Raw genomic sequence first — 27,245 nt, forward strand, 5'->3', positions numbered from 1 at the left:
GGCTTGGAACATCTTGGTGTGGCTGGAATGGTTGGATGGCTCCCCCTAGAGGCAAAGGATACCATTTGCAAGTCAGGTTGGCGTTTTTTAAAAACCTCATAGTTTTAAAAGTCAAATTTTAAAATGTAACACTGCTGCATTTGACTCTCTTCTTCCGATTTGACTATAGAGAGGACGTCTATTGTTTTTTTTTAAGCTAGCCTTTTTTGAAACGCGAACATATTAAAGCCCTCCTTGGTAGCTTCTTGAGGATCTAGCAAACACGCAGAGTTGATGGCTGCTATTCTGCGTTTAAAAAATAGAAAGCGGGGAAAGAAATCTGACTTCCGAAGCTAAGCATTATCAGTCACCATAAAGAAATGCATCCTAATCAGCGTTTCAAAGCCTACTGAAATTAGAATTGATGACGGTGGGACATGGTGGACTTTTGGGGACCCTTCCTGGGATTGCCAAGGCACGAGATGAACAGAGGGAGGTTTGCCATTGCTTACCACTTCACAGCAACCCTGGACTTCCCTTAGTGGCCTCCCATCCAGTGACTAACCAGGGCCGACCCTGCTGGGTTTGAGATCAGGCCAGACTGGGCCATCCAGTCAGGACAGATGGACAGAGGGCGGGTTGCCACTGCTTGCCTCTGCACAGCAACTCTGGGCTTCCTTGGTGGTCTCCCATCGAAACACGAAACAGGGCTGACCTTGCTTAGCTTTGGAGATCTGATGGGATCAGGCTAGCCGGGGCTATTCAGGTCATCGGGGCTCAGCAGACTCAGAAGGATGCAACAGTACTTAGTACGGCTCCCAGCTGATCCCAAAGAGTGGCCTTGGAGACGCCACCCTGCTGATCCCCACCTTGGCTCACTGGGACTTTTTTCACTCCCTGCTTTCCAGCCACCAAAGGGATGCAGTATCCTCAGGGGTCACACCAATTGTCTGTACCTTTACTAAGAGCAAGACTTCTTCCGTAGAATGACCATCAGGGGGTGCTGTGAACAGAAGGGGGCTGCGGCAGCCAGACGACTAGGCCCAGGGGCAGTTTCCGCAGCCTCCTAAAATCTCCTGGCTGCTTCCTGAGGCACAGTAAGGCTGCCAAATCAGTAGACCAGTTAGAACATTTTATTTTATTTTACACTTTTCACTTCTATGGGAGCATTCCCCCCCCACCACCACCCACCACCCACCGCAAAAAGACAAGGATACCTTCCACAAGGCCCTGAAACCGGATCAGCACCCCATAAAAACACACACGAGAACTTGGCACCAAAGCCACACTGCCCCAGAGGAGGGGGGTATTGCCTTTTGTACTCTGGTGCCCCCTGCTGGGGCGGCAGGTTTTGGCACGAGGAAGACGATCCCACCAGAGGCGCCCTGCCCAGTTGAACAGTCTCTCCGTACACAGGAGTGTGGAAGGCAAGGCGAGGCCTTGGGCTGAGGTTGCCCTCCTGGAGGGCGGAACGTTCGCGGGAAGGAGGTGGCCTTGAGGGATCAGCGGCCTTGAGGGGCATTTCCGCCGTCTGGCCACGTTAGCTGCGGAAGCGCAGGGCCACGGGCAGAACGAAGGGATTCAGTTCTTCGTTGTGGGCCACCCGGTGGAGTGTGGGCTCGGAGGCACTGCGCTCGATCTTGGGCAGGGAGTGCTGGAGCGACTCAATGGTGGCTAGGATCTGGAAAGATGGAACGGAAGAGATGGATCAGAGTCGTGGGCCAACGTATGTTGGCTTAGAAGAAGACAAAGAAGAGCTGGGTTTCTGTGTACCCTGCTTTTTACCACCTCGAGGAGTCTCCAAGTGGATGACAGTCCCCTTCCCTTCCTCTTCGCACAACGAACACCCTGCGAGGTAGGTGGGGCTGAGAGAGCTCTGGCAGAACAGTGACTGGCCCAGTGTCACCCAGCTGGCTGCAGGTGGAGGAGCAGTGGGGAATCCAACTCAGTTCTCCAGATTAGTGAGAACCGCTCTTAGCCATGACACCAGGCTGGCTCTCCTAGACCAAGCTGGCTCTAAGCGAGGGGTAGTCAACCAGTGGTCCTCCAGATGTTCATGAACTACAATTCCCACGTGGGAATTGTAGTTCATGAACATCTGGAGGACCACAGGTTGACTACCCCTGCTCTAAGCAACTCTTCATTCTGGATTCCAGGGCTTCCAGCCTACCTGAACGGAGGGCCTCAGAGCACACGCACAGTGCAGCATGTGATGAGAGAATATCTGCTTTTTAATTCAGAGAGACAGGTTTCTAGACCTTTAGACAGCAAAGACTGCAAAAAAATATCCTGGGCCCATTCCGCACACACAGGATAATGCACTTTCAATGTGCTTTGGCAGCTGGGTTTTCCTGTGCAGAACAGGAAAATCGACTTCTAAAGTGCATTGAAAGTGCATTATCCTACGTGTGCAGAACAGGCCCAGGATAGATGATGAAGGATCAAACAAAGGCCCGTTTGTTTCATGCATACCTAGGATTCCGCTTCCAAGGCTGCCGAATTTGGGTGACCTTGGGGCTGAATTCCAGTTTCTTTTAGTACACACACTGCTCCGATAGCGAGGTATTTCGACAGCAGACCGGGATCACCCAGTTCCTCCCCCTAGGTGAGCAGTTAGCTAAGAAATGGGATAGAATGTCTGTATGTTTTTGCTCTCAAGTTCTCTGGCTGTACATGGAGGAGGAAATCAAACCCGGTGTGCCACTCTTAACCCTCACAACAAGCTGGAACTCCGTGATCTTTTACACAGCATGTAGTTACCTTGTGGAACTCACTGCTGCAAGATGGGGCCTCTGGTTCTGATGACTTTAAAAGAGACCTCTGGATGTTTCATTTAGATATCCTGGCTGACATTTCGTTCATGTCTAATGTTCTCCTCCCAGAATGAGGATTCAAGGCAGGGGGCGTCGTTTTCCTCTCCGCCATATTATCCTCAGAAGGCAACTCTGCGAGGTAGGCTAGGCTGAGCATGGGCGACTGGCCAGCAGGCGACACAGCAAGATTCCGCAGCACAAGTCGGAATTCGAACCTGGGTCTCCTCGATCCAAGTTTGACTCCCTAACCACTGCTATGCCACACTAATACGGACACATACCTCTAATCTCCTTTTCGTGCCACATAAAGCAATGGCCGTCATTACATATAGAAAGGGTTCTATGATTCTATAGAGTGGGAAGGGACCTCCTGGGTCATCTAGTCCAACCCCCTGCACTATGCAGGACACTCACAACCCTATCGCTCATCCACTGTCACCTGCCACTCCCTTGAGCCTTCACAGAATCAGCCTCTCCGTCAGATGGCTCTCCAGCCTCTGTTTAGAAATCTCCAAAGATGGAGAACCCACCACCTCCCGAGGAAGCCTGTTCCACTGAGGAACCGCTCTGACTGTCAGGAACTTCTTCTGGATGTTGAGACGGAATTTAGAATCATAGAATCATAGAGTCAGAAGGGACCTCCTGTGTCATCTAGTCCAACCCCCTGCACTATGCAGGACACTCACATCCCTATCGCTCCTCCACTGTCACCTGCCACCCCCTTGAGCCTTCACAGAATCAGCCTCTCACATCTTGTGGCGGTGAGTTCCATAGTCTCCTCTAGATTGGAGGTAAGCAATGGGAAAGGCTCTGGCCTCTTAGCTCTGCTTGTGAGCTTACCACAAGTTACAGAAGTAAACAGAATTAGGGACCCCATGGACCACTGGTCTGAGCCAACAGGGCTCTTTTTAGGGAAGGTCCCCCCCCCCCCCCCCCGGACTCACCTTGTGAAAGAGGGGTCTCTCTTCCCGCTTGAATTTAAGGCAATCACACATCAGCCTGCGCATGGCTTTGGGGCAATTGCCGGGCACCTTGCTTAGGTCAGGGGACAGGTACCCCCGGCCGACCATGAAGATGATCTGCAAGGAGACACATTGATATGAAAAAGGAACCTTCCCCGAAGGGGGCCTCTTTTCTGCCCATTATTATCCCCCCCCCTTTCCTCCGAGGACCCAGAGCGGGGCACTTTGCTACCCTCCCTCTTTCTCGTCTCACAACAATCCTGCGAGGAAGGCCAGGCAATGGAAGGTCACCCAGTACGTTTCACGGCAAAGAAAATCTGTGCTCATCTCACATTTCCCAACACTCTCAACCGGGGTTTCTCAACCGAGGTTTTGCCGATTGGGTGGGAATTAACTAATTTTTAAATATATTTTTTAAATTTCTGATATGACCACATGAAGAAGAAGAAGAAGAGCAAACTGGTAGTCAGCCCAGAGTGCAGGTATGGTTCTGTTCACAAACCATCTGAAAATATTTCTGTCCTGACACTCCCAGTGTGACTTCTGGGGGCGTGGCCTGCTGGCATCACTTCCGGGGTCTCTCAAAGCCCAAAGAACGTTCTCAACGGTAGAAAAGGTTGAGAATGGCTGCTCTAACCTGGAAGTCTTTCCTAAAGTGAGAGAGAACCACAGGCAAACCTGGAAGAATCTCTCCGAAATCTAGCAGGGGTGGGGGGAGCTCTGAGACGGCCTTGTGGACAGCTAGCAAAACAGACCACGGGGCACCGCCGATGTGAGGAGGGCTTGCGGGAGTGTTCCTGAGCCCATGCAAAGGGCTCTGCACCGGCCCTTGACCTCCTTTAGAAGAAGAGTTGGCTCTTCTATGCCGCCTTTCTCCACCCAAAGGAGTCTCAAAGTGGCTTACGGTCACCTTTCCTTTCCTCCCCCCACAACTGTGAGGGAGAAGAGACTCAGAGAGCCCTGATATTCCTGCTCAGTCAGAACAGCTTTATCAGTGCCATGGCGAGCCCAAGGTCACCCAGCTGGCTGCCTGTGGGGAAGCGGGGAATCAAACCCAACTGGCCAGATCAGGAGTCCGTACTCCTAACCACTACGCCAAGCTGACTCCCAGTTGTTGATATACCTGGTCTCGGTTGTTGATATGACTGTAGGGAAGGGTCCCGGTGATCAGTTCGTACAGAACGACTCCGTAGGAGTAGACGTCGGACTGGAAGCTGTAGGGGTTGGGGTCTTGCATTCGAATCACTTCGGAGGCCTGAGGGAGACCGGAGGGGAAGGCGTCAAGATCTAGGCCCTGGGCTTCTGGAGGGGAGTGACCTGTTGCTCTCTTCTGGCTCCACCCCCCACTCCCAGATCTATTCGAACCCGGGCCTCACCATCCAAAGTATGGAGCCGCTGGGCTGCTCCACTTGCTGTGAGCCGCTCCAACGAGTCTTCACCGTGGCCAGGCCGAAGTCTCCGATCTTCACAGTCAGTCCCTCGTGCAGGAAGATGTCTGGGGAGGGGTTTGTGAAGGAACTTTGCAGGGGCCTCTGGACGTGGCTTCCTGACTGCTCCGTTTGGTGACAGACGTCAAGCCTGAAGGGTCTCGTAGCCTGGTGCCAAATTGAAAGCCTGCCCTTTCCTTCTGCTGTGCTGGAAGCACCCCTCTTGGAGGTCAGTGGTAGAGGCCGAGGCCTTCATGAGAACATCAGAAGAGTCCTGCTGGATCAGGACAGTGGTCTGTCTAGTCCAGCATCTTGTCTCCTCCTCTGGAGGACCAATAGGCCAAAGACAACTGAGGCCTTCATAAGAGAGCCCTGCTGGACTGGACCAGCGGGTCCATCTAATCCAGGAACCTGCCCCATACACTGGCCAATTAGTTCTTCTGAATGGCCAACAACAGGGCAGAGAGACTGAGGCCTTCCTAAGGACACCAGAAAAGCCCTGCTGGATTAGGACAGTAGTCTATCTAGTCCAGCATCATGTCTCCTCCTCTGGAGGGCCAATAGGGCATAGAGGCTGAGGCCTTCATCAGAACAACCTTGTTGGATCAGACCGGTGGTCCATCTAGTCCAGCAGCCTGTCTCACACAGTGGCCGACCAGTTCCACTAGATGATCAACAACAAGGCGTAGAGGCCAAGGCCTTCATAAGAACGTAAGAGCCCTGCTGGATCACCCCACTGGTCCATCTAGTCTGGCGTCCTGTCTCACACGTAGCCAACCAGTTGCTCAGGACAGCCAGCAACAGAGCAGAGAGGCTGAGGCCTTCATAAGAGAGCCCTGCTGGGTTGGACCAGAGGTCCACCTAGTCCAGGAACCCGACTCACACAGTGGCCAACCAGTTCTTCTGGATGGCCAACAACAGGGCAAAGATGTCAAGGCCTTCCCCTGATAAGAACATCCGAAGAGCACTACTGGATCAGACCTGTGGTCCATCTAGTCCAGCATCCTGCCTCACACAGTGGCCAACCAGGTCCTCAACAACAGGGCAGAGAAGCCAAGTCATTCATAAGAACATCAGAAGAGCCCTGCTGGATCAGACCAGAGGTCCATCCAGTCCAGCATCATGTCTCACATGGTGGCCAATCAGTTTGTCTGGAGATCCAACAAAAGGACAAGGATGCCAAGGACTTCCCCTGATGTTATTCAGCAGTTTACTGTCTCTAAATATGCAGCCACTGAGACTCCCTTCCTCCAGAAATCTGTCTAACCTCCTTTTAAAGCCATCTATCCCTGTTGCCATTGCTACATCCTCTGCCACCGGAGACCCTCCCCCTCTGTCCCCAGGAAAGTCACTGGAAGGGAAGGATACTGTTGGATTTGAGATCTCGGTGGATGATGTTCTTAGCATGAAGATAACTAGGAGGAGAGATAGAGAGAGGACTGTCAGTGTCTATAGGGACTAGCAAGAAGAAGAGTTGGTGTTTATGCCCTGCTTTTCACAGCCCGAAGGAATCTCAAAGCAGCTTACAATCGCCTTCCCTTCCTCTCCCCACAACAGACACCTGGCGAGGTAGGTGGGGCTGAGAGAGCTCTGAGAGAACTGCCCCATGAGAACCGCTCTGACAGGACTGTGACTAGCCCAAGGTCACCCAGCTGGCTGCACATGGAAGAGCGAGGAATCCAACCCGGCCAGTCAGATCAGAGTCCACCCCGCTTAACCACTACACCAGGCTTGGCTACGTACGGCAAATACCTGGGATGCATTTGAAGGAGCGAATCTGGCGAACCGGGTTTGATTCCCCGCTCCCCCGCATGCAGCCACCTGGCTGGCCTTGGGCACCTCACAGTCCTGATAGGGCTTTTCTGACTGAGCAGTAACATCAGGGCTCTCTCAGCCCCACCTCCCTCCCAGGGTGTCTGTTGTGGGGAGAGGAAAGGGAAGGTGATTTGTAAGCCACTTTGACACTCCTTCTGAAAGGGAAAAGTGGCATATAAAAATCAACTCTTCTTCTTTTCCACCCAACAAGGGACTGATGCTCCATTCCCATCTGCAACATGTCCACTCTTACACACACACACACACACACTCACACACAGATACATCTCCCCTGCAGCCCGAAAACGAATCATCCAATTCGTTCCTTCCATTTCGGGACCGAGCACTCACTCCATGCCCTGCGCCGTCTGCCGGGCTACGTCGATGCGCTGCACCATCTCGAGGGGCGTCTCTTGCACGTGCAGGTGCTGGTAGAGGCTGCTGCCCTCGCACCACTGGGTGATGATCGCGAAGCTGGGCCGGGTCATGAACCCCATGAAGAGCAGGATGTTGACGTGGCGCGTCTTCCTGCAAGCGGGCAGAGCACACGGGTCGAGGGCGGGCCTAGGGGACATCCCCCTGCCTCACCCCGGACCTTTTTCCCGCCACCGGATGCCCCTCTCCAAATGCTCACCCCGCCCCTGGCCTACTGATCTCCCAGAGGAAATCTGAGCCCCGACGGAACTCGAACAGTTCCGCAGGGCCTGCAAAAGGCAGCTCTTCCGCCAAGCATTAGCCCGAGGTCGACCGAAATCAGTAACACCTGCAGGGCACGTGAACTTCCCCCTACAACCCTCGCTGCAGATTCACCCACCCACCGGGCCATCCGTAAGCGTTGGTTTATTGCTCTCCCCAATGTCCCACTGTTCGTAATGTTATAGTTATTCTTGCATTATTATAAACTTGAGTTATTGGTATTGTTCCTGTTTGTCACACACCGCCCTGAGCCTTCCGGGAAAGTGGCATACAAATCTAAGAAAGCAATAAAATCAATAAATACCTGAGCACCTGCATCTCATTCTTGAAGGCCTGCACCTGCTCGCAGGTGGGGTTCGTCACCTTGAGGATCTTGATCGCCACGTCCCCGTGCCAGCGGCCCCGGTAGACGGTGCCGAAGGAGCCGGCCCCGATGCGTTTCAGCAAGGTGACCTCGTTGGAGGGCACCTCCCAGTAGTAGCTGGAGTCCCGATAACCTAGCGGTTTCTGCAGGAAGCCGGGGCGGAGCCCGAGGGGAAGGCGGGACAAGGCTTGAGGCTTCCTGTGTGGAGCCTTCCTGCCATCCATCCCTCCAAGCCCCACCCCCCGCACCAACCGTCTCCCAGCCCACACTTCCCTTCCAGGTTTGCCAACCCCCAATGTTCCCCCAAATGGCCTCCCTGACCCCCCCCCCACCCGCTGTACACTCAACACTCACAGATTTCTTCTTGTCTTCGACAGGAGTTTTGCGTTCTCTTGGGGACTCACTGGGGGACTTGAGATGTGGGGAACGTCGGCCAGGGGAAAGTGCAGCCGTGCTAGGAGCTGGGGGGGCCGGTGGGGTGCGAGGAAGCGGCTCTGGCGCACCTGGGGGGACGGCAAGAACAAAGGCCTGAGACCCTGAAGAGCTGTGGCCAAGTTAGAGCAGAAAAGGGGATTAAGAATCATAGAGTCATAGGGTTGGAAGGGGCCTCATGGGTCATCTAGTCCAACCCCCTGCACTAGGCAGGACACTCACAAACCTATTGCTCATCCACTGTCACCTGCCACCCCCTTGAGCCTTCACAGAATCAGCCTCTCCGTCAGAAGGCTCTCCAGCCTCTGTTTAAAAATCTCCAAAGATGGAGAATCCACCACCTCCCGAGGAAGCCTGTTCCACTGAGGAACCGCTCTAACTGTCAGGAACTTCTTCCGGATGTTTAGACGGAATTTCTTTTGCATTCATTTCATCCCCTTGGTTCTGGTCCGTCCCTCTGGGGCAAGAGAGAACAACTTTGCTCATCCTCTACATGGCAGCCTTTTAAATACTTGAAGATGGTGATCAGATGAGACAAAGCCATGGAGGAGAAGTCTATCGGTGGCCACTAGCCATGGCGGCTGAGGGTGGCTCCCCATCCAGAGAAACTAAACTCTGAATCCCAGAGCCAGGAAGGAATCTCAGGGGAAGGCCTCGGCCTCCGTGCTCCGCTCTTGGCTGTCCAGAAGAGCTGGCTGGCCACTGTATGAGACAGGATGCTGGACTGCGTACCTCCTGCTCAGAGCCCAGGAAAGAAACCCAGGCAGATTTTTCTGCCCCCCACCCCATTCCCTGAGGGAGACTCTGCCCCCCCCCACAATGACATGTGCTTTTTTGCCTCCCCCCCCCTTCCAGAAATGCTTACCATCTGCATTGAGGCTGCTGCTGATGAACTAGAAAGTGAGGGGGAAAGAAAGTGTCAGAGACTCAGAGCTCAAGGGTAGCTACACAGCAGTGGGGTCTTGGGGAGGGGGCTCCTTCTAATGGCAGCCTGTCAATATATTTTATTTATTTATCATAGCATTTCTATCCCGTTACTGCCACAAGGACTCGTGGCGGCTAACATTTATAAAAACCCCAATACATAAAATCCCATGAGCCTCTTGGGGCGCAGAGAGGTAAGGCAGCAGACATGCAGTCTGAAGCTCTGCCCATGAGGCTGGGAGTTCGATCCCAGCAGCCGGCTCAAGGTCGACTCAGCCTTCCATCCTTCCGAGGTCGGTAAAATGAGTACCCAGCTTGCTGGGGGGTAAACGGTAATGACTGGGGAAGGCACTGGCAAACCACCCCGTATTGAGTCTGCCATGAAAACGCTGGAGGGCGTCACCCCAAGGGTCAGACATGACCCGGTGCTTGCACAGGGGATACCTTTACCTTTACATAAAACCCCATAAAACCCATAACATTATAAAACACAACTCAACCAGGAGGAAGACTAGGGCCTGGGGGAATCCTAGAATCTTACGAGTTGGAAGGGACCTCCAGGGTCATCTAGTCCAACCCCCTGCAGAATGCAGGGAATTCACCACTACCTGCCCACCCACAGTGACTCCGATGCCATGGCCAGATGATGCTCCTCCCCACACAAACCCTGCCCCCCCGGAATCCCTTTAATACAGTTCCTCGTGTGGTGACCCCCAACCATTAAATGATGCAATTAAACCAGAACTGACCCATGGCGTGAAGATCCATTGCTCATGATTGTATATAAATTGGGGTTTTTCCCCCCGGGGTTTCTCAGTTCAGTTCTGCCTCTTGTCCCACCAAGCCCATCTCGCTCTTTTCCGCTGCTCCAGACAAACAAACACTCTATCTCGATCTACCCTGCAAGGCTGTTGTGTGGATGGCGCCCCCGCCCCGGCCAAGCTGCTCGCCCTGCCGTGACCCCTGTGAAGCTACGCACATCACACTGAACTCCTCGGAGGTAGCATGGGATTTTAATAAATGCACAAGACGGATGTGCTGACCTGGACAGCCCAAGCTAGCCCGATGTCCGATCTGGGATGCTAAGCTAGGTCGGCCCTGGCTAGCAGTTGGATGGGAGACCACCAAGGGACACGCCGGTTGTGACTCAGAAGCAAGCCATGGCCCACCACCTCTGAATGCCTCTTGACCTCCCCCACCAGGGGGCGCTGTATGTCAGCTGAAACCTGATGGGGGGAAATGGCGACGTCAACCCCGCCAGGAGACAGGCGGACAGAAGCTTCTCCAACGAAAAGGCCTCACCTCCAGTATGCTGCTGTCCACGGGGCTGATCGTGCTGACCATGTGGACGTTCGGGGTGGAAGTGGAGCGATGGCGCTGGAGACGCTGCCCGTCGCCGTGGACGCTGGGGAAGGTGAAGGCGTCGGGGCTGTGGAGCGGCGGTTTGTGCAGGCTGGAAGGGAAAAGGCACGGGGCAGAACACTTGAGGATCAGGGGATCCCAACTGAGGTGCCCTCTAGGACCGCGAAGGCCCCTCTATGGTGCCGCGGCACGGGGCTTTCCAAAACGGCGGCCCTCCCACCGTGGGAAAGGAAAAGGATTTTTAATTAGTAATTTTAAAAATCTACCCGTATATCATTCATTCATTCATTCATTCATAGATCCATTCATTCATTCATTCATTCATCCATTCATTCATTCATCCATCCATCCATCCATCCATCCATCGATCCATTCATCAATCCATCCATCCATCCATCCATTCATCCATCCATCCATCCATCCATCCATCCATCCATCCATCCATCCATCCATCCATCCATCCATTGATCCATTCATTAATCCATCCATCCATCCATCCATCCATCCATCCATCCATCCATCCATCCATTCATTCAATTTCTATACTGCCTTCCCTGAAGGCTCAGGGCACTTCACGGAAAACAGAACAGAAACAATACGGATCACTTAGATTAACAATAATGAATGAAGCGAAACGACAAGCAACATGGAGCAGTGGGAAAATGTGGGAAACATTAAATTAACTCATCCTGATAGCCCAGTGGGTTGGGCGGAACTATGGTGGGTGCCAGAGGAGGGGGCTCAGGAGGAGGGCCCTTGGGAAGTGGTGGCACAGGTCGACCTCAACCAAATGCCTGGCGGAGGAGCTCCCTTTTGCAGGCCTTGTGGAAGTGTTTGAGTTCCGTCAGGGCCCTGATCTCCTCTGGAGAGGGCATCTGACCACCAGCAGCAGCACCGAGGAACCTTCCTCTGACTCAAGTGGCCCTTATGTTGGAGGAAGGCAACTGGGAAGCGCGGGGCGGATCCACCTTGGCACCGGAACCACATCTCTCCTGGAAACTTTTTGAGGTCAAGCACGATGCGCAATCAGGTCCCCTCTGCTCCCTCCTGCCCCTAGTGGTGAGGTTGAGATCAACAGCCCCCTCGGGCTGGTGGCTTCACGCAAGCTCTTACCTAGGGTCTTGAGGGGTCGTGGGTTCATGATTAGGCCGAGCTGGGGTCGTCGGGACGCTGTCTTGCCACTGGGAAGGATCCGGCCACGAGTCATAGCTGTAAACCCTACAAAGAAGAGAAATAATGGTCCTTGCAAGAGGAATGTTGTCAGGGAGCTCCAGCCTTCTCTCCCGGAAAACGGGGACGAGGGTGTACGGGGCAGCCGGGAAGATACGCACAGCTTATGGGCCAGGCCCACGCAGATCGTTGGCACTTTGCTGCTGCAGTGCTCGTGGAACTTGTAGCCGCAGGTCTGGCAGCGGAAGCCGTAAAACAGGAACTTGTGGCAGAAGTCGCAAAAGGCCAAGTTGAAGTAGGTCTTGCGGACCTGCGGAAAGAGCCAGGATCGAGGTCGGGGGCGGAAAGAGCCAGGATCGAGGCGGAAAGAGCCAGGATCGAGGTCGGGGGCGGAAAGAGCCAGGATCGACGCGGAAAGAGCCAGGATCGAGGTCGGGGGTGGAAAAAGCCAGGATCGAGGCGGAAAGAGCCAGGATCGAGGTCGGGGGCGGAAAGAGCCAGGATCGAGGCGGAAAGAGCCAGGATTGAGAGAGGTGGAAATAGCCAGGATTGAGGTCAGAGGCGGAAAGAGCCAGGATCGAGGTTAGAGACAGAAAGAGCCAGGATCGAGGATGGAGGTGGAAAGAGCCAGGATTGAGGTCAGAGGCGGAAAGAGCCGGGATTGAGGTCAGAGGCGGAAAGAGCCAAGATCGAGGTTAGAGGCAGAAAGAGCCAGGATCGAGGATGGAGGTGGAAAGAGCCAGGATTGAGGTCAGAGGTGGAAAGAGCCGGGATTGAGGTCAGAGGCGGAAAGAGCCGGGATTGAGGTCAGAGGCGGAAAGAGCCAAGATCGAGGTTAGAGGCAGAAAGAGCCAGGATCGAGGATGGAGGTGGTAAGAGCCAGGATTGAGGTCAGAGGCGGAAAGAGCCGGGATTGAGGTTAGAGGCAGAAAGAGCCAGTATCGAGGATGGAGGTGGAAAGAGCCAGGATTGAGGTCAGAGGCGGAAAAAATCAGGATAGAGGTTGGAGGGAGGGGAAAGCAGTCTTGAGGCATTATGGGTGCCCAAAAGTCAGTTGGTGTGTCCAGGTGACACTATGGGGAGGGGGGAGGGGAAACCTAAGGTGACATTCATACAGGAGCCTTTATTTATTTATTTATTCCCTGTATTTTTAGCTCCAAGGGCTCAAGAAATTAACCCACCTTAACTCTTTGGCACAAGCTAAAGAGGAGTGGAATTCAGGGTGGGCAGGTCTGGCCAATGTAGTTATTTGAAATGCTGGGTACAGCCAACTTAGCTGGTATCATTATACAGCATAGTTCCCCAACATGGCGCCCACGGGCCCCATGCTACCCAGAGCTGCCTTTCCTGGTGTCCGCCAAGTGCTCTTAGAATATGCCCAAGGCCAGGTGAGGCCTCTAACTGGCCTCTGCAGATCCATTTGGCTACACCAATCATTAAGATGTCGCTTCCTCAGAAATTGCACACATCAAGAAGATACTTTCCAACAATACGCTCGTTTGAAAAGGCACCCTGCTCAGCAGAGCACCTGCCCGAAATGCTGAAGAGTTACTGTGAAAGTTACGCACGAGACGTTACCGCTAGCTCCGCCTCTTACGGCAGCCATTTTGTGGTTGTGCCCACGGCCTGCGTCAGGATTCCAAAGCTGCCTGCAGGCCCCCAAAATTGAGGGTCTCAACGAACAATTGACTTATGCTCAGTTCACAGAAAGCGACACAAATCTTTGGGGAAATTAAATTTGGGGTCTGTTTCCGTTTGATCGAAAGATTCTGGGATTTCTGCTTGTGGCATTTTGCGGTAGTCTTGGAGGGCGGCAGGTGAACACCCGGGTCCTCAGGTCACCTGGTTCCGCTAAAATGCCACCACGTGACGTGGCTGAAAGTAGAATGTCACCCTGCAAGGGCCTTTGGAAGAGAGGGAGCGGAATGGAAGTGGTTTCGGGGGGCAACTCCTGCAACGACTACACGCAAAGGAACTCACAAAATTGTGCATCGTGAGCGGCACATCTTCCAGAACCTCCACCGAGAGCTCAGCCCCTTCCAGGTTGACCAGGTCAGTCTCCCAATCCGTGATGGTCTTCCGCCTGCAGAGAGAACCGTCTTAGAGGTGACGGGAATACATCCAGCTGTGCCCCAAAGCGTGTGCTCCTAGCCTTGCGGGGGTGAACCGTGGAACTCCCTTCCCCATGACGTTCCTTGAACTCGGGACCTCTCCCGTACAGTCCATACGCCCCTTTCGTCTTCTGCCTGGTATGACAACTTCCTGTATTCAAGGCAATTGCTGAGTAAGGGACAATACATCACGCCTGCCTGTCGCCTGGGACCAGGGATGCCCAACCAGGGGTCCGTAGACCCCTGGGGGTCTGCGGCAGGTCTAAAGGGGGTCCGTGGAAACTCTGAAGAGGCGTAGCATGGGGGGGCCGGGTCTGGGCTGTCTTTTCAGCTCCTGCTCTTCTTTCCGGCCTACACGAGCCAGAGCCACCATAGGAGTAGTAAAGGCAGGGGGAGGGAGCAAAAGGAAGGGTAAAGGTGCAGGTAGTGATGTCACTTCTGGGGGTGTGGTCAGGAGGCGTGGCCAGCTGACATCACTTCCGGGGCTTCTTAAAGTCGGAAAAATTATTTCAGGAGCTCCTTCACAGTCAAAAGGAGGGGTAGTCAAACTGCGGCCCTCCAGATGTCCATGGACTACATTTCCCATGAGCCCCTGCCAGCGGATGCTGGCAGGGGCTCATGGGAAATGTAGTCCATGGACATCTGGAGGGCCGCAGTTTGACTATCCCTGGTCAAAAGGTTGAAAAAGGATGCCTGGAATGGTACAACCAGGCTACTGTTTGACTATCTCGGTGCAGGCCGGAACGATTACGTGTCCGTCAAACGCAAGCCGCCTGCTCGTGCTGCCTCAATTTGACTTGGGGCCTGCGGGGACCCACTTCCATGTGTTTCGAAGCCAGCTCCTCCGATCTGTGTGTGTTTTTAAATCTCTCCCTCCTTTCACTCACCCGCCGCGAACTTTCCTATAGACGACGCAGCAGTCCTGGTTCAGCCCGCGCACCTTCAGCGCCTTGTCCAGAGAGCTGTACACAGTCGTACCTGGCCGGATTGTCACCTGACAGGAAACAGGGTCGGGGGGGGGTCACAGGACGGACAAGGGAAGAGGTGGCCTTGTAGGCCTTCTGTTTTATTCACGCAGCCCCTCGACTCTCCAGCCTTGAACTACACCCTTCCTTCCCCCGCAGAGTCCAGATCTGGTTCAAACCCCAGCCGGGTCGCATCCAGTGCTGAAATCCCGGACAGCCCAAGGCAGGCCGCTCCCATCTCAAAAGCTAAGCAGGGTCATCCCTGGTGCATATTTCGGCGGGAGACCACCAGGGAATACCAAGACCATGATGCAGAAGGAAGGGTTGGACAATTACCCCTGACCGTCTTGTGCCCTGAACGCTTTACAGGAAGGGTGGCCAAACTGTGGCTCTCCAGAATGTCCATGGACGACAATTGCCAGGGGCTCATGGGAATTGTAGTCTATGGACATCTGGGGAGCTACAGCTTGGCCTTGTAGGGATGCCAGTCTCCAGGTGGGACCGGGGGATCCCCTGGTTTTACAACTCACCTCCAGATAACAGAGATCAATTCTGCCGGAGAACAGGGCTCCTTTGAAGGGGGGACTCCGTAGCATTTGATCCCACTGAGGCCCCTCCCTGCCCCAAACCCCGCCCACTCCTGGCTCCACCCCCAAAGTCTCCAGGCATCCCCCAACCCAGAGCTGGCAACCTTATTTCTTTGACTTAGTCCCGCCTCTGTTCCCCTGCCTGTCCAATTGGAATCACAGCAGCTTCCCTAACCGGGCTCTCAGGCACGCTCCCGGGGAGGGGGGGAGTTGCCTTTCCTGCCACTCACCACTGTCCGCTGCTGGTTGGGAAGGTCCACCTTTATGGTGCTCCGCCCGTCAGCCACGCCCCTCCCGCCGGGCCTTTTCCTCCGAGAGGCGCCCAGCATGGCTGTCAGGCTGCTGGAGAAGGGCAGGATGCCCCCCCGCCCTCCCCCTCCGGAAGAGCCGGGCTCCGGGGAGGCTGAGCTCAAGCCATTCGAGACGGAGCCCGAAGAGTTCTGGTGACGCCTCATCCAGACACCTGCGGGGAGAAGGAGAGACAGAGAGAGGGGGACCTGGTGTGACATGGTGGGCAAGAAGATCATTTTTTTCCCGTACCCTGCTTTTCACTCCCCGGAGGACTCTCAAAGCGGCCCACGATCGCCTCCCCTTCCTCTCCCCACCACAGACAGACTCCCCCTGTGAGGCAGGTGAGGCTGAGAGAGCTCAGAGAGAACTGATCTATGCTGTGACTGGCCCACGGTCACCCAGCTGGCTGCGTGAGGACGAGGAGCCGGGAATCCAACCCCGTTCTCCAGGTTGGGAGCTGCTGTACTTAACGGCCATGCCAGGCAGTGTCTCAAAATGGGGGACCTTGCCGTGGGTACGGTCTCGGCCTAGCCTGGCTGATAAGCCCAAATTTACCTGGTATCATGACCTAACTGAGTTCAGCCTGCCATTACCTAAAATGGCTCCCCCGGAAGTTTCGGAGGAAGCAACGGCACCCCACCGCTGCCCCCACTACGGACCCTGAGCAAGTGGCATTCTGGAAGGTTCGAGTCTGCGGAGGTTCGAGTCCAGCCTTTGGCCCGCCTCTCCTCTGTTACCACCTCGGATCCGCTTAAGATTTGAAGAAACCCACTCTAGTAACCCTCAGGACAGGCGTTACTCAACCTGTAAACAGGTTTTACTCAACCGGTTTTACTCAACAGGTTTTACTCAACCTGTCCAGGTTTTACTCAAAACGACAGCCACGAAGAGGTGACACAAAAGATACCGTTCCCAGGGTCGGACCTCGGTTTCCAAGCTACAAAAGGACACAAAGTGCAGGGGGTCCCTGTTATGGAGAGCTGGCCCCACTGCCCAGAGAGGACACAGGGAGGGATATAAATTAAATGAATGAATTAATAAACAAAGGGGGTTTCACAATCCAGAACCAGGTCCTTCCCCACAGAATGAAGTTTGGGGTGGTGGTCAAGAGTGGCTACCTCAAATTGAGGGAACTGGGTTTGACTCCCCACTCCTTCACTTGCAGCCAGCTCTTGGGCCAGTCACAGTTCTCTCAGAGCTCTCTGGGAGACCTTGGCCCAGGCATGCTTCTCTTGGTGCTCTCTCGGCCTCACCTGCCTCACAGGGAGTCTGTTGTGGGGAGAAGGCCATTGTAAACCGCCTTGAGACACATGAGGCCTGCTGGGTGATTTCAGGTCAGTCACAGTTCTCTTAGAGCTATCGCAGCCTTGTTTATCTCACAGGGTGAGGGAAAGGAAGGGAAGGTAGTTGAAAGCCGCTTTGAGGCTCCTTCAGGTAATAAAAAGCAGGCTACAAAATCCAGTTCTTGTCTTCTGTAGTTGTGAATTTCCTGCATTCCGAAGGGGGTTAGACTAGATGACCCTGGAGGTCCATTCCAACTCTATGATTCTACAATTCTGCTTCTACTTATCTTGTAAATCACCAGATCAACAAGGCTAGGAATAGCTGCTTGATTTGATTCCCAAACTCCGGAATTCTCTCACCAAGAAGATTAATTTCTCCCTTCCTTTTGCCCTCTTCCACCAGCAGGATCAGAGATAATTTTCTCCCAGATGGGGGACACAAAGCGGCTTACAAAATTGTTCTCTGCATTAGCCTCACGACAGCCTTACGAGGTAGGTCAGGCCAAGAAAGTGACTGGCCCAACGTCTCCCAGCCAGCAGCCTCGGCAGAACAGAGATTCTCCCCTCACGACAACCCTACATCAGGGGTAGTCAACCTGTGGCCCTCCAGATGTTCATGGACTACAATTCCCATGAGCCCCTGCCAGCAAACGCCCCTACAAGATAAGTTGGGCTGAGAATGCGACCGGTGCAAGGTGACCCACCGAGCTTTTGTGGCAGAACACGGATTCGAACCCGGGTTCCCAAGCCCCTAACTCCGATGCTCTGACCACCGTTCTCTCTCCCACCCCACCAACCCCAACGGATTGCTGTATTAAAGCCCCACTTTCAACCAGTCTGGAAATGCCTTCAGAGAGTCACTAGGGCCCCCACCCAGGGGTTTATCTCTGGTGCTGTGGAATGGATCCATAAACGAGTCATGCAAAGGTAGAGCCCCGGATCTGGGGGAGGGGGGGGTCAGCATCCAAGGCCCTCTCTGCCCACGTTCTGCCCCCCATCGCGGTGGTGCACTGTTTAATCGAGGGGTAGTCAAACTGCGGCCCTCCAGATGTCCATGGACTTCAATCCCCAGGAGCCCCTGCCAGCGAATGCTGGCAGGGGCTCCTGGGAATTGTAGTCCATGGACATCTGGAGGGCCGCAGTTTGACTACCCCTGCTTTAGGATGCTTAGGGCTGATCCTGCATAGAGCAGGGGGTGGGACTAGATGGCCTGTCTGGCCCCTCCCAACTCTATGATTCTATGATTCTAAGCAGTAGCTGGACAGAGACTTCTCCTGGGAATTGTAGTCCATGGACATCTGGAGGGCCGCAGTTTGACTACCCCTGGTTTAACCTTTCCCACTGAACTGAACGCAAACACTGCTTCAGAGACCGGGCAAGTCTTCCGTCTAGCGCACAGGCGCTGAGCATTACGCAATCCCACATGCAGGCAGCTGCCTGGCTCCGGGACCGTCAAAGGCAGTTCCATCGACTCAGACTGGTGGCCACTCTCTGGGGTCTTGAGCAGAGGTCTTCCTTTCGCCTCCTGCCCAGTCCTTTACAGTGGGATCCAGCCTGGGAGTTTCAGCATGCAAAGCTGACCAGGCACAGTGCCTCCCTTCTCACCCCAGCCCGAAAAGCCCAGGGAAACTCAGTCTCGGAAGCTAAACAGGGCCGGCCCTGGCTATATTTGGATGGGAGACCTCTGAGGATGCGGGTGGCATTTCCGCCAAGGAGGCAGGCAATGGCAAACCACCTCCTAACATTAGACCAGGGGTCCATCACCCTGCCAACGAAAGTGCATCTAGTCAAGGCGACGGTCTTCCCAGTTGCAATGTATGGCTGCGAAAGTTGGACCATAAGGAACCCTGAGTGTCAAAGAATTGAGGCTTTTGAACTCTGGTGCTGGAGAAGACTCTTGCAAGTCCCTTGGACTGCAAGGTAAACAAACCGGTCAGTCCTAGAGGAGAGCAGCCCTGACTGCTCTTTAGAAGGCCAGATCCTGAAGATGAAACTCAAATACTTTGGCCACCTCATGAGAAGGAAGGACTCCCTGGAGAAGAGCCTAATGCTGGGAGCGATCGAGGGCAAAAGAAGAAGGGGGCGACAGAGAATGAGGTGGCTGGATGGAGTCACCGAAACAGTCAGTGTGAGCTTAAATGGACTCCGGGGAATGGTAGAGGACAGGAAGGCCTGGAGGATCATTATCCATAGGGTCGCGATGGGCCGGACACGACTTCGCACCTAACAACAACAACTGTCACCCAGTCTAGCATCCCTTCTCACAGGGTGGCCAACCAGTTCCTCTGGAGGGCCAACAACAGGGCACAGAGGCCGAGGCCTTCAAAAGAACCTCAGATGAGCCCTGCTGGATCAAACCAGGGGTCCTTCCAGTCCAGCCTCCTGCCTCACACAGGAAATAAGAGTGGAAATAAGATGCAGGAACCAGCCGATGGATCGATCCATGGATCGATCTTGGACCATTTCCACGGTGGAGAAAGAGGCTAGGCCTGTAGAGCAGGGGTAGTCAACCTGTGGTCCTCCAGATGTCCATAGACTACAATTCCCAAGAGCCCCTGCCAGGGTTTGCTGGCAGGGGCTCTTGGGAATTGTAGTCCATGGACATCTGGAGGACCACAGGTTGACTACCCCTGCTGTAGAGGGGGCTCAGGCGACATCTAGGTGAAGGGGTCTCCGGTGACGTCCAGCGATGCCAGCAGCCATCCAAATTTCCAGGAAAGGCTGCGGAACTCCCGGAGAGCTCTTGCAGAACTTCAGGGTTCAGCGGAACCCCGCTTGGGCATCCCGGCTCTAGTGACTTGGGCGTCTGAACGCCGTTGCCGCAGCAGCTGCTTTGACCCCAAAAAAGGGTTCTGCCGTCAAGGCAGTCCTCTAATAAGCCGGCGGGGGAGGCCCGCTCAAATGCAGCGCTCTATTGAAAGAAGCAAATGAACGCTTCTGTCCCTCAAGTGCCGATTCATGACGGCCAAACAGAAGCACCGAAACGGTTCTGGAGCGACAACTGTGGGAAAAGGCACGGAACGAGGGCACGGCAGCTGTCCCCGCAATGGAAGGAGCTGTTGATTATGGGTCTCCCGGGCCGAAGCTAAAAATACAGGGCGGCATATTTATGGGATTTATTTATTTATCGCCTGGCACGGGTGTCGTCTGGCAGCCAGGCAAGAGACGTTCGGAGGTGGTGCACCATTGCCTGCCTCTGCTCCATGATCCCTGGTGATCCTCGGAGGTCTCCCATCCAAATCCTACGCAGGGACGACCCTGCTTTGGTTCCGAGATCGGGCACACCTGGGTTATCCAGGTGAGGACAGTGAGGCATACCGGTCAGGCTACAATGCAGGTATCTGTGCCAATCTTGACTCGTGCCACGGGAGCTGAGCAGGTGACTTTGGGCCGGTCACCCACGCACACCTAGACCTACCTCGCAGGGTTGTTGTGATAAAGCGCAGGGGAGGAGAATAATGTCATAACTAAAAACAAAAGAGTCTCATTTAAAAATTAATTGGGGGCCACAGAAGCAAAATGGTTTTATGGTGTTTATAATTGATTTTATAATTCTACTGATTGCATTACTGACTGCCGTGACCCGCCCTGAGCGTAGGAAGGGCAGGTTATAAAAATAAAGATAATTATTATCATTATAGTTGCTAATTATTGGGGGGGCTGATGGCTGTGACTCATGGGACAAGTGCAGGGAGAGCCAGCTTGGTGTAGTGGTTAGGACTGCGGACTTCTAATCTGGCAAACCGGGTTTGATTCTGCACTCCCCCACGTGCAGCCAGCTGGGTGACCTTGGGCTAGTCACTGCCCTGATACAGCTGTTCTGACTGAGCAGTAATATCAGGGCTCTCTCAGCCTCCCCTCCCTCACAGGGTGTCTGTTGTGGGGAGAGGAAAGGGAAGGCGAATATAAGCCGCTTTGAGACTCCTTCTAGTAAAGTGGCATATAAAACCAACTCTTCTTCTTCTAAACAATGGCCAATGCAATGAATGAGGTCTATACAGCAGATCACAAATGCTCTCAGGGCAGAACTTCCCCTTGGTCTGTGCCTAATACTGATCGGTAGCCGGGGTGGTGCCCCTTGAATAGAGACACGGCCACAAGGCTCACCGACCCTATGCCAATCCCCCTGTCCTTCAGCTAGATCTACCTTACAAGGTTGTCGTGAGGATAAAACTCAGAAGGGGGGAACGGTGTGTGTGGGCCTGACCTCTTTGGAGAAAGTGCTAAAATTGTTTTGTCTGATGCCATTATGCCAAAAGATGCATGCCTCTTATATCTGCTGGTAGTCAAACTGCGGCCCTCCAGATGTCCATGGACTACAATTCCCAGGAGCCCCTGCCAGCATTCGCTGGCAGGGGATCCTGGGAATTGTACTCCATGGACATCTGGAGGGCCACAGTTTGACTACCCCTGTGCTAGCATCTAAGGTAGTCAGATCTCGTTTGCTCTTGGCTGCTAAGCAGGGTCAGCTGTGCTTAGCATTTGGATGGGGGACCACCAAGGACGGGCAGGGCAGCTGTGCAGAGGGAGGCAATGGCAACCCCCTTTGGACAGCTCTTGTCTTGACTGGGATGGGCCACGGCTAGCTTGAGCTTGTCAGATCTTGGAAGCTGAGCAGGGTTAGCAGTTGGATGGGAGACCACACTGTCTTCGTGAGTTCTCTGCATTCTGCAGGGGGTTGGACTAGATGACCCCGGAGATCCCTTCCGACTCTATGATTCTAAGGAAGTCCAGGGTAGCTACAGGAGGCAGGCAATGAGGTGTGGGGGTGGAGATCTTTGCCCCTTGCTTTGAAAATCCAGGAAGGGGGGGGGGGAAGTGGAGGTAACACAGGTCAGCTGTGACTCGACAACCAGACAAAATGGAAATTTCACAAAGATGCACAAAGACCCCCGTTAATGCGGCTCCTGCAAACCTGACCCTTGAGACCCTGCGCATTTTGCCATGGGCAGCAAAACCTCCTTGGCCCAGCCTGCAGCCGGCACCCAAGCCAAATTTCCCAGTACATCCATGGAATTGAAGACACCCGGGGGTCCATCATGGATATTTGTGGCTACCCTTTGCAGCTGAAGGTGTGTGTGTGGGTGTGTATGTGTGTGGGCAGGTGGGTGTGGGTGGGTGTGGGGTGTGTGTGTGTGCAGCAAGCAGGGGTCCCCCCTTTCCCAGTCCCCCCTCCCCTTCAACCCCCATGCCCCTGGGCCAGGATGCGGGTCAGATCCAGGGCAGGGGATCCACCCCTGGGGCAGCGTGCGGGCAGGAAGAAGCGGCTGCATCGCCCATCCTGCAACCGAAGGCGCCAGAGGCCGAATCCGGGCCGGCCGCGCCGCATTCCCCGGCCGAGGCGCCTGCAGCGGAATGCCTTGGTGTGGGGGGGGGGGGGGCTCTTCCCCATAGCCGCCCTATACCCGCACAGGCGGCCAGAGGGGCTCAGTCCGGCATTCACCTGCTGCGGTCCAGGGAAGCCGCGCATCTAAAGGGGGCCAGGGCCCGGAGGGGGGGGATAGGCGCTGCCACCCATGGGTGCTGCTGCTCTTGGGTGGGTGGGTGGGGGGTCAGGCCTGTTTGCAGCAGCCCCGGTTTTGCAATGGGAGGTGGAGGGAGGGAGATGAGCAAAGCCCCGGAGGGCGAAGGAGGAAGAGATCTCCGCCCGGGGGGAATCCAAGGGTTCGGGGGGGATCCTTGCAAGGGGGAATCCCGTCCCGGCCGCCCCCCTCTCTCCCGCCCGCAGCCCCCCCTGCCCAGCCGCGAGGGGCGGGGCCCGGGAGCGCCAATGGGACGGCGGCGGCGGCGCGCGAGGCGGCCGAAGGGAGCCTCCCTACCTGTCACGGCGGCGCAGCCACCATCTTGCGCGATGCGGGCGGAGGGGGCGTGGCCCCGGCCGCTGACGTCACGCGGAGGGGGAAGGAAATTCCCGGCCGCGGAGGGGAGGGGGAGGAGGAAGGCAGGCGGTTAACTCCTTCGTGGCCGAAGCCGAGCGCGGAGCGAATGATTGATTGACGGCAAATGACAAGCCTCGTCTATTCATTCATTCATTCATTCATTCATTCATTCATTCATTCCTTGAGAGGGAGCGGGAGCTATGTGTTCGTTGTGCCTTGAGCCCCGGAGGGAAGGTCTGGTCTGATCTGAGTTCGAATCCCTGCTCCGTTGATGGACCTTTGGCGAAGGAGCCGCGCCGAGCCTACCCCGCAGGGTTGTTGTGAAGGATAAATAGGCGTAGAGGGGGAATCCACGCCCGCTGCTTCAAGATCCCTGGAGGGACGGGCGGACGGCCTCTCCGCAGCCTTCCTGGGGTGGGGCGCAAAAATGCTTGAGGTCTACACTACAGGACGCGCGTTCAGAGAGCGGTGTGTGTTTTTGGCAACCAGGCGGTCTTCTCTGAATGTGAATGTTTGTTTTACTCTCTGAATGTGTGTTGTGAAATTGAATGTGTTTTTTGACCACCCAGGAAGGCTGCGGAGGCCGAAACGCATTTATTAATTAATGTCATTAATTCACGTGTCTTATTCGGTTTTTAACCGCTCACCTCGGGGTGGCTTACAACGAGTCACGGTCACAATGACGCTTAACTAATTAGCACTTGGACGTTTAATAACATTCATGTAGTAGTTCATAACCATCCATTCGGAAGGCTTGTAAATGTTTTTCATTTCACATCTGTGCAGGCTGCATGCTAAATATTTAATCTGCTGTTTTGGTTTATTTGTACTCGCTTGCCCCACTTGGCAAAATTGGAATATCTTGGGCTGAGTTTCTATCTATCTATCTATCTATCTATCTATCTATCTATCTATCTATCTATCTATCTATCTATCTATCTATCTATCTACCTACCTACCTACCTACCTACCTACCTACCTACCTACCTACCTACCTACCTACCTACCTACCTACCTACCTACCTACCTACCTACCTACCTACCTGGATTTTTATACCACCCTTCCCTCCAAAGCCGGGGTAGTCAACCTGTGGTCCTCCAGATGTTCATGAACTACAATTCCCATGAGCCCCTGCCAGCATTTGCTGGCAGGGGCTCATGGGAATGGTAGTTCATGAACATCTGGAGGACCACAGGTTGACTACACCTGCTCCAAAGGAATCATTTTCCTTTTGGTTTATTCGTCGTCGCTGGCCCCACTTGGCAAAATTGGAATATCTTGGGCTGAGTTTCTTTCTTTTTTTCTGTCTGTCTATCTACCTACCTACCTTTTTGGATTTTTATACCACCCTCCCCTCTAAAGGAATCATTTTCCTCCCAGGGAACTGATCCCTGTCCTCTGGAGTTGTAATCCCAGGAGGTCTCCAGGCCATAGCTGGAGGTTGGCAAGCCTATCACTGAACATGCAGCACTTCTAGCACTGTGGGGGGTCGGCCAGTGAGGTGGAGAGGCCTTCCTCTACTGCAGGGTTGGACAGATACCCATGGACTACAATTACCATGAGCCCCTGTGGCAGGGGCTCATGGTAATTGTAGTCCACGGCCATCTGGAGAGCCACGGTTTCGCCAGCCCTGCTCTAAAGGGACTATCTAAGCTTCAGCCGCCTCCTCTTGCAGCAGCTGCCTCAGCTCAGGCATGCGAGGAAGCCCGCAGGGGGTTCACCGCATTCCGGCAGGCTGCGAGACAGAAAACGTCGCCGGCTGGAAAGAAAAATGACTCCGGCTTTGCTATTGTTAGAAGCCGGGCCAGGAATGCTCAGAGATATCATATCAATGGTCGTACAATCGAGTGACTGGGCACGGCACTCCGGATGGGAGGAGTAAATCGAAATGCGCAGCTAAGTTGGCTGGGCCGTGTCCCTGGCCAGGATGACCACGTAGGCCCAAGGACTGCCCGGAACGGATGTTTCCAACCTTTTGGCTGTGGAGGGGCCCCTGGGATATTTTTGAGGCTTCGAGGAACACCGCAGCCAATCGATCGTTTATTGATTTATTTGGTTTTTATACTGCCGTCCCGAAGGCTCAGGGTGGTGCGCAGCGATGAGAATAATATCAAAAATATGTGCATTAAAAGTGAAAAAGAATTAGACCAGGTTTTTCTCCACCAGGGTTTCTTGACAGCCCTGGGTGGGCTTCATGAACGGGTGGGGGTTCATTCATTTTTAATATATATATAGTTAAAATTGTTAAATGTTTATCTGGTGATATGACAAAACGTGGTCAAGAGGGAGAACCCAGTTCCACTGAGAAACCACTCTACCTGTCAGGAACTTCTTCTGGATGTTTAGATGGAATTTAGAATCACAGTTGAAAGGGACCTCCTGGGTCATCTAGTCCAACCCCCTGCACTATGCAGGACGCTCACAACCCTCTCGCTCATCCACTGTCACCTGCCACCCCCTTGAGCCTTCACAGAATCAGCCTCTCCATCAGATGGCTCTCCAGCCTCTGCTTAAAAAATCCCAAAGAGGGAGGACCGACCACTCCGGGGAATGGTAGAGCACAGGGGGTTCCCAGGTGGGCATGTGCACAGCGATGCTTCCCATCCCTACTCTGCATGAACATGCCACTTCTGGGGTTTCTCAATAGTAAAAAAGATGAGAAAGTTGTTCTATTGTTGGGCAGTGCTTAGGCCATCTGGTGGTCTTAGTCCAGCCCTGCTAGACAACATGGGACCACCAGGGCGATCTAGTCCAATGTCCTGCCAACACAGGAAGTATATCTATAATAGCCTCAACAAATAGGTATCAAAGTGAACATCTGAGTATTGTTTGATGAGTATTCACTACTAGCACCTTTTACAGAGGTTCTAAGAATTTGCAGGTGATGGATTAGTAAAATGGCTAGTAATTGCTATAGTTAGGCAGAGGGGATTAGCAAATTCCAAACTATGGAGAAAGGAATCTGAACTGTGACCAGTACCTATCACCCTATTTCCATAGCTGCTTTGGGCAACCTTTTAAGATTGCTTAAAGTCAACCTTAACTATCTCCTCCCCATTTCCCTAGGCCTGTAGAAGAATGCTGTATTGGTAGGGCAGATTTCCCTCACTTGTGTGTGCTTATTGTTTTTCATTCTGCCGGTATGTTGCTCCCTCTAGTGGTTTATTTGATATTACCGTTCTTTCTGTCCAGCATGTGTCTCTGCAGATTTAAACTGGAGGCTTATGCAAAGTCATGCAACATTAAATTGACCACTAGAGGGAGCCGAACAGAACAAACAAGCAACAGGTACACACAAGCAAGGAAGATAAGAATGTGGAAAAGCCCCAGGAGAATAACACCTGTTAGCAAGCAGACCTCTCCTCATATTGGGGGTGGGTAGGTAGTTTATAGGCAGCATACACAGAAACACCTCTCGTTAACTATTCATTTGCAGCACATTGCCTGACTGGAATGAATGCTGGAATAGATGTTAGTTGCTAAAGCACTATTTACTACCAAGCAGGAACCGAAAACATGGACGCCAGCCCAATGTCAATCTCCAAGACATACCTGGACATTTAGATTAGGTTTTGCGAAATCCTAGAAGCTGACTCATTGGTGGCTTTTTCTCCTCACCCAAAGCAGGGTGCATATCTTTGGGACAATAGGCTCTCCAAGGAACTGGTACTAATCTCATCAGCTACTCAATTTCTCCTTCCCTTCACACCCACGGAACTCATTAAATAAAACCTTTGCAGTTTCCTATTTGGCAATCAAGGGTCATCAAGAATCATTAACAGCTTTAGTTCTACTTCAGTAGAATAATCACAATTATTGTCCAACTTCCTGGGCACCCATTGAAGTATCATCGAGATTATGGTCTGCACTCCAGAGAAACCCATCAAATGCTTTTTAGAATCATAGAATCATAGAATCATAGAACCATAGAGTTGGAAGGGGCCATACAGGCCATCTAGTCCAACCCCCTGCCCTACGCAGGATTAGCCCTAAGCATCCTAAAGCATCCTAAAGGTTCTTTGTCACCCAAGGGAAATTCCATCAACATTTTTTAGGGGCTAGCACATCAGCCATCACCTTAGGTTACATTTTTCTTATAAAAATAGAGCACCCTGTGTGTATGCCAAAGGGCTGCCCATTTCACTGAATCCCTGGACTTGTGTCTTCACGTCGTGATGGTAACT

General features: G+C 53.6%; 1 protein-coding gene across 1 annotated transcript; it reads right to left on the bottom strand.

The window, feature by feature from the left end:
- Window positions 1-1,143: 1,143 nt before the first annotated feature.
- On the bottom strand, window positions 1,144-23,062 carry ARAF (A-Raf proto-oncogene, serine/threonine kinase). The gene is made up of 16 exons (XM_077329433.1): window positions 23,001-23,062; window positions 15,838-16,070; window positions 14,943-15,049; window positions 13,925-14,027; window positions 12,106-12,254; window positions 11,888-11,992; window positions 10,715-10,865; window positions 9,354-9,381; window positions 8,411-8,559; window positions 7,997-8,199; window positions 7,348-7,524; window positions 6,550-6,596; window positions 5,131-5,249; window positions 4,878-5,009; window positions 3,737-3,871; window positions 1,144-1,660 (listed from the first exon to the last, which is right to left on the bottom strand). The coding sequence occupies exons 2-16, from the start codon at window positions 16,060-16,062 to the stop codon at window positions 1,520-1,522; spliced, it is 1,971 nt and encodes a 656-aa protein (XP_077185548.1). The 5' UTR covers window positions 16,063-16,070; window positions 23,001-23,062; the 3' UTR covers window positions 1,144-1,519.
- Between the last annotated feature and the right edge of the window lie 4,183 nt (window positions 23,063-27,245).

The sequence above is a fragment of the Paroedura picta genome, chromosome 3 (assembly GCF_049243985.1).
Source record: "Paroedura picta isolate Pp20150507F chromosome 3, Ppicta_v3.0, whole genome shotgun sequence".
In the NCBI taxonomy this organism is placed as follows: domain Eukaryota; kingdom Metazoa; phylum Chordata; class Lepidosauria; order Squamata; family Gekkonidae; genus Paroedura; species Paroedura picta.